At 38.2% G+C, this 7,500-nt stretch overlaps 1 protein-coding gene across 1 annotated transcript in view; it reads left to right on the forward strand.

The window, feature by feature from the left end:
* Nucleotides 1-84: 84 nt before the first annotated feature.
* The window catches only part of ST18 (suppression of tumorigenicity 18, zinc finger), a 140,280-nt gene continuing 132,864 nt past the window's right edge, over nucleotides 85-7,500 (forward strand). Inside the window, exons 1-2 of the mRNA XM_004680041.1 lie at nucleotides 85-271; nucleotides 7,189-7,259. Coding sequence (XP_004680098.1) covers nucleotides 85-271; nucleotides 7,189-7,259 — 258 coding nt within the window. The remainder of the gene's footprint in view (nucleotides 272-7,188; nucleotides 7,260-7,500) is intronic.

Below are 7,500 nucleotides of genomic sequence, written 5' to 3' on the forward strand. Positions count from 1 at the left end.
GGGTCAGGAGTGGTCTGCCGCATCATGTGGGTCAGCTCTGGAGCGGGACTGTCTAGAAAAATGACTCTGGGACCATGGAGAAGGATGTCCTGGAAAATGCAGATTTCTCTGAAATTGATAAAGAAACTAAGATCAGGATATCAGAAACTCAAACAAAGGAAGATGAGGGCTGGAGAATGTGTCAGAAATAGGTTTGGAAAATTCCAGTTAAAAGTGCGCGTAAAAGGATATGGGAACGGCGGAGATTTGGTGAATCTTGGGAGTCCTGAATGTGAGTATGTGGATATATTGTATAGAACTACTTGGGATCAGAGAGACCATTCATGAGTGTGACTAGTCAGTAACTCAATAGAGCTAGAACTTTACAATCTGAACTTCCTGCTTCATCTTCCTTTCCCAAAGTAGCCTCTGTTCATGGTATCTGTTCAGAAGAGTATGAGGAAAATAGCGTGCTCTCTGGAAATATATTTGCCATTTTTGAAGTTTCTGTAAATTCTTCTTAAGATGTGTTTTTTTCTTTTTCTCACCTCTTTAAAAGTCAGTAACCACAGCTGAGCATCCAAAGTGCTATGTCAGCCTCACCCCCAATCCCAGTGTATTCAAGTGTTAGCCATTCTGAAGCTATCCCTTCTCTTACACTCTGTCTTCTCTTTTTGTTGTTTTAAATGCTAACTATTCAGTCATAAAGACATTTATTTCTCACACATTTACAAACTAATTGTAGAAACCACAGAGAATTCTTTGTTGGAGATGTTGTGGTTTTCTATGTCAAATCACACTAAAAGAAGCTTGGAAGTCAAATTACCTGTCTAGGAAATACAGAATTTTTCTTAAGTGGAATCATAATAAGCCTACTTTGCTTTTTTGTGTAGAAGGGAGTGAGCTAGTTGTTATGAACATTTGTGTTCCCAGAAAATTCATATGTTGAAGCAGTAGCCTCCTGTGTGATGGTATCTGGAAGATGATTAGATTTAGGTGAGGTCATGAAGATGGGTCCCTCGTGATGGTACTGGTGCCTTTAACAGAAGAAGAAGAGGGGCTTTTCTCTCTACCAGGTGAGGACAGTAAGAAAAAATTGACCTTCTGCAAACCAGGCAGATCTTATAAGGAACTGAACCACTGTAGTCTTGGAACTCTAAGTTTCCAGATATGTGAGAAATTAATGTCTGTTCTTTAAATTAACTAGATTAAGATTCTAGTTTAAGCACAATTCTGTACAGAATGACTCTTGTGTGTATGAAGGAGGGAGTATTCAAAGAAATGAGAAACCAGAAACTAAGTATACTTGGAGTGACTCCACTCGTGCCTAGTATATGCACAGTTTTAACGAGGGGTGTGTGATCCAAAGAAGTAAGAGTGTTAAGAGATGAAGTGGGTGAGCATATCGCCATACTGACATTTTTCAGATCACCTACAGTCCATGATCCAAAAACACCATCTCTCACACAAGTATTTAAAGGGATCTTAACAAAAATTTTATGTACTTGGTTGAAAGAGAACAAGGGAGAGTGAGTGAGCTGCCCATCAAGTGCATTGGCCATATGCTATTAAGCTGTATGATAAAGAAACAAAGCTTTACCTGATATCAATGTCATATTGAAAACACACACACACATATATATGCATATATACGTATAGATATTACAGACAAATATAGATACAAGACTACGTGTAGTTTTAAAAGTAAGTAAAGATATACATACAAAAGTAGATAACACCATACTGTGCTGCTCCTCAACACTCAGTATATTTTAGACAATGTATTTGTGTTCATGGGCTTCTGATATAAAAATCACGTGATAAAAGAAAGATTTTTAAAGTATCATATTTCATCACTTTGTATGAAAAAAACTTTCACTTTCCTGATAAAAGTTTTGTTAAAGTTGGGCTCTCCCTAATGGCGCAATAGTTAAAGCACCACATTATGAAGCTCTCAGAAGCCACTGCAGCATGAGTTCAATCCCCAGCCAGGTTGCTGACCCACATGGTGCGGCAGACCTCTCCTGACCCTACGCTACTCCCCTCAGCAGTGTCTTTGTCAATCTACCTGTTCTGCTCCTCACTCTGTCTCCGGTGAATCCTCTCACCCACCACACATCTGGCCTGTATTCCAGTTCTGTAAGCATAAATAAATGTGCTTAAACTTAAATAAAGTTTAAAACATGTAACATTTAGAAACCTGTTTTTTTTTTTTTAAAGATTTATTTATTTATTCGTACAGAACTGGGGTACAGGCCAGAGATGCGGAGGGTGAGAGGATTCACCAGAGACAGAGCGGGAAGCAGAACAGGCAGATCGACTAAGCACACTGCTGAGGGGAGCAGCAGGCAGGTCAGGAGAGGTCTGCCATGCCATGTGGTCACCTCTGGGGCAGGCGGGAATCGAACTCATGCGGAAGTGGCTTAAGCTTCTCAGTGCTGTGCTTTAACCCTCTGCGCCACCAGGGAGGGCCAGAAACCTGTTTTAATGGTATCAGTTTCTTGGTAAAAACCCCTAAGAATAAAAGGAACACATCACGGCAGTTTCTTTATCACCTCCGTGGTGGTTTTCAATGGCCAACAGGATGCATATATGTGAGTAAAACTGGCTGTATTCCACAGTGATTAAGAGCATGACTGAGAGGTCAAACACCTAAGTTTTGGTCCCACTTCAACCACTTTACTAGCAGTATGTACTTGGAATAGTGAGATTTTAGTGTCTCATATTACAAATTAATCCATGAGAAGCACTTAAAATAACGCCTGCCATAAGATAAGCACTGAGACAGGCCTTTGATACCATTACTGCAGATAATAGAATCACCATTAGAAGTATCACTTAGGGGTGTCTCCTTTTTTATTCATTATCAAAATGTCACTTGATTACATAACTTCCTCTGGAAATGGAGTATCTGATTCTATTTTGCTGTATCTTCTTGGTTATAAATATATCGACTATTAAAAATAGTTATGGGCATACAGAGTTCATATATCGAGATTAAACATGTAAAATGTGTACTGTATGGGCTGATACATTCCTATGGCTTGAGGCTATTTGGTTTAATCCCAGTCAACAAGTGGAATTTAAGCACACTGCTTACACCTGATCCTGACAGTGAACACTCACAAACGTCAGCATAAAAGTGAAAGACTCACATGTTGAAACTCTAAGTTCGCTTCTACAGTATTTGGGGGCCAGCTGACATTGCCTACTAAGCCACTTCAAAGAAGAGCTTGCCACTTTAGCTCTGACAGGCCATTGCTGATGTGCTGGGTTTTTCAGTCAGCCCAAACTGCATTCCCTGCACCAGATCAGTAAACTACACCTCAGCAGATTTGAGCACTGGGGGAGTGAGGACTGAGGGGCAGAGGGGCAGGGTGGCTGAAGCTAAAGAGCAAATATGATAACATTGTGACAAAGTCCACAACTTTACAGAGTGGAAGAATTCTTTTGACCTTCCTAGAGGTTACTAACACTAATGCCAGTATGCTGTGCTGCAAAGCAATTAGCACTTAAACTTAAAATGCTTTCAAATTGAGACTAAAAAATTTGAATATTAGCTAACATCATGCTTGGTGGTGTAATTGAAGTTTTTCCTCTCTGAGATCAGAAACAAAACAATGATGTTTGCTCTTACCACTTCCACTCTGTACTGGAGATTCTGGCCACAGCAATTATGTGGGAATATTAAATCAGTTAGATTGAATGAATCTTCTTTTATACATCATATGTTGTATATAGATATATATAGAAAAAATACTAACAAATTCAATGAAAAAATAAACTCATAGAGCCAATAAACCAGTTGAGTTTTCAATTTATAAGCAAGCATATAGAAATCAACTATATTTCTATATAGTAAAAGGCGAAAGATTTGTACGATCTAAAGAGAAACCAGAGTATTAAATATTTCTATATAGTAACAAGCATGCAAAACAAATGTAAGAATGGAATTTAATTTTTTTTTAAAGATTTATTACATTTATTCATATGGAACTGGAGTACAGGCCAGAGATGCGGAGGGTGAGAGGATTCACCAGAGACAGAGTGGGGAGCAGAACAGGCAGATTGACAAAGTACACTTCTGAGGGAAGCAGCGGGCAGGCCAGGAGAGGTCTGCCACACCATGTGGTCACCTCCGGGGCAGGCGGGAATCGAACTCATGAGGAAGTGGCTTTAGCTTCTCAGTGCTATGCTTTAACATGCTGCACCACCAGGGAGGGCCTAATTTTCTTTTTAAAGAATATTTAGTTTATTTATTTATTCATACAAGATTTAAGGTAAAGGCCAGAGGTGTGGGTCCTGAGAGAATTCACCAGAGACAGAGTGGGGAACTGAACAGCTGGATCAACTAAAATGCTGGATCAACTAAAATTCACTACTGAGGGGAGCAGCAGGAGAGATAGAAGAGGTCTGCATTCCATGTACGTCAGCTCCTGGACTGTGGATCAAACTCATGCCACAGTGGCTGGTGATAGCTTGATAATGCTGAGACTTAACCCCTGTGCCACCAGGGAGGCCTCAGTAATTTTATTTTCAATATCACTAAGAATGAAATGTTTGATAAGCTTAATGAAAAACGTAAAAATTTAAATACTGAAAAACATTATTGAAAGAAAATAAAGTCTAAATAAATGGAAAGATACAGTCAATGATTATAAGTTTCAATATTATTGAGATGAAAATACTAATAAAAGTGGTTACAGATTCAAAAGATTCTTTATCAAAATCTGAACAGTCTTCCTTACAGAATTTGGCAAATTGATCTTAACTTGCATATAGAAATTCAAGGGACTAATAATAGTGAAATATTCTTGAAAAAGATCAAAGATGGAGGATTCATACTTCCCAATTTCAAAACTTATTCTAAAACCATACACATCAAGATAAATGTCACTGGCATAAATATAATACAGATTCACAGAATTGAAAACCCACCTCTACAGTTATTTTCCAACAAAGTCCAAGATAATTTAGTGGGGAAATGATGTTATTTTCAACAATGGTACTAAGAAAATTGGATATCCAATTAGAACACAATTGGATGTTAGGTCTCTACTCATCATATACAAAAATTACCTCAAAGATCTCAATATGTGTCAAATCTATAAAACCCTTAGAAGAAGAAATAGATGTAAACAGTAACCATGCATTTGGCAATAGTCTCTTAGATGTGACATTGAAACCAAGCAAGCAAAGAAACACATAGATAAATTTGACTTCATCAAAATTATAAACCTTTTGTGTTTTAATGGACAAAATCAAGAAAGTAAAAGGGCAACTTAAATAATGTGAGAAAAATTTTGCAAATTTTATAGCTGATAAAGGACTTGTATATAGAATACATGTAGAAAGGACTCCTTAAATTCTATACTAAAAGGATAAATAACCCAACTTAAAAATGGGCAAAACATTTGAATCGTTAATTCTCTAGAAAAAAACTACACAAAATCCAAGAAGCACATGAAAAGATGGCCAGTGTTATTAGTGTGAGGAAGTGATTAGGGAATTGCAAGTTAAAAGCATAATGGAATGCCACTTCACATGCCTTAGTTGGTTAAAAAAAATAATAATAAAAACAATAGCAACCGTTGGTGAAGATGTGAAGAAATTACAATCCTTATAAAATGCTGGTGGGCATGTAAAATGGTCCATTTGTTTTGAAAAGCAATCTGGAACAACCTCAAGCCAATAGAGTTACCAAATGAGTCAGGAATTCCACTCTTAGGTATGTAATACAAGATAAATAAAAACATATCTGTACAAAAACTGCTTATAGAAGCATTACTCATAAATGTCTATCAGTTGCTGAGTGAATAAATAAAATGTGGTGTATCCAAACTATGAAATCTCATTTGGTAATTAAAAAAGTATACTGGGCCCTCCCTGGTGGCACAGTGGGTTAGAGCACAGTACAAAGAAGCTTAAGTCACTTCCACATGAGTTCGATCCCTGCCTGCCCCAGAGGAGATCCACATGGTGAGGCAGACCTCTCCTACACCGCCCTCAGCGGTGTACTTTGTAGATCTGCCTGTTCTGCTCCTCTCTCTGTCTCTGGTGAATCCTCTCACCCTCCGCAGCTCTGGCTTGTACCCCAGCTCTATATGAATAAATAAATAAATCTTTAAAAAAAAAAGTATACTAACACATGCTACAATATTAATGAATTTTGAAAATATTATACTACAAGAAATAAGTTAGTAATAAAGGACAAGTTGTTGTGGGTTATTATGAAATGTCCAAAAATTGGCAAATTCATAGAGACATTAAATAGGTTGGTGGATGGGTGTCTGGGCCTAAGGAAGAAGGCAGGTAACTCCTAATGGTTATGACATTTTGGAGGGGAATGGAGATTAACTATGAGGTATTAAAAATTGGGCACTCCCTGGTGGCTCAGTGGGTTAAAGCACAGTACTAAGAAGCTAAAGCCACTTTACATGAGTTTGATCCCCACCCCGGAAGTGACCCACATGTCACAGCAGAGCTCTCCTGATCTCCCCACTCCTCCCCTCAGCAGTGTACTTCGTCAGATGGCCTGTTGTGCTCCCCACTCTGTCTCTGGTGAATCCTCTCACTGCACCTGCGCCTCTGGCCTGTACCCCAGTTCTGTATGCATAAAATAAATAAATCTTTAAAAAAATTACTAAATAGTGTACTCCAGTAAGTAAATGATTCAGTGTATAATTTGTAATCAATAAAGCTGTTCTTTTTTGAATTCCCAATATTTCTATTTATTATAGATTGATTATCAATTAAAGTCACTGAAATTGATCAGGTGACTAACTTGTCAGTTAGAAATCCATGTTGTCACTACACTGTATCTGTAGCAATGATATTTGCATCTTGTATGAATTCACTAGTGATATAGCTGATAGCTCAGAAAGGGAATCATTTTAAAGAGTGTTTAAGTTCTATATCCTTCTAGTGTGGGGATTTTCAAATTGAACATTCATTGCTCCTAATTTGTACTTGCATTGGAGTATTATTTTTAAATAGCGCCATGAAATTTTGCATTAGCAATTATATTATTTATAACACCATGTGTATTGCAAAATGTTGATGAACTGATAACCTGAATGTTAGGAAGGAAAGTGAGTCAAAGTGTGCACACCCTTGCATGGCAAATGAAACTCTTTTGAAAGCATGTTGAAAGCATTGGATATTGTAGCTGATTTAAGCCAGTAGTAGACTGTGTTTTGATTAATATAGACCGAGAAGATGTTAGCACAACATCCTGGAAAAATCCTGTGCCTTTGCAAGGTTCTTGGAGGGAACATGAGGTAAGGACTAGGAGGCAGGGACCTCTCATAAAGCTAAAACACTGGAAGAGAACAATTGTCAGGAGGTTGGGAACAAATGGGGTTCAAATTGATATTAGGTGCTTTTGGAGGAGAAAACTCAGATCTGGGCCCTCCCTGCTGGGGCAACCGGTTATGCTCACTACAAAGGTTGCCTCAGATGCTTCAGCACAAGTTTGATCCCTGGCCCAGGAGGTGATCCACATGGTGCAGCAGACCTCTC

The sequence above is a fragment of the Condylura cristata genome, unplaced genomic scaffold (assembly GCF_000260355.1).
Source record: "Condylura cristata isolate star-nosed mole 26May11 unplaced genomic scaffold, ConCri1.0 scaffold00009, whole genome shotgun sequence".
NCBI classification, from domain to species: Eukaryota; Metazoa; Chordata; class Mammalia; order Eulipotyphla; family Talpidae; genus Condylura; species Condylura cristata.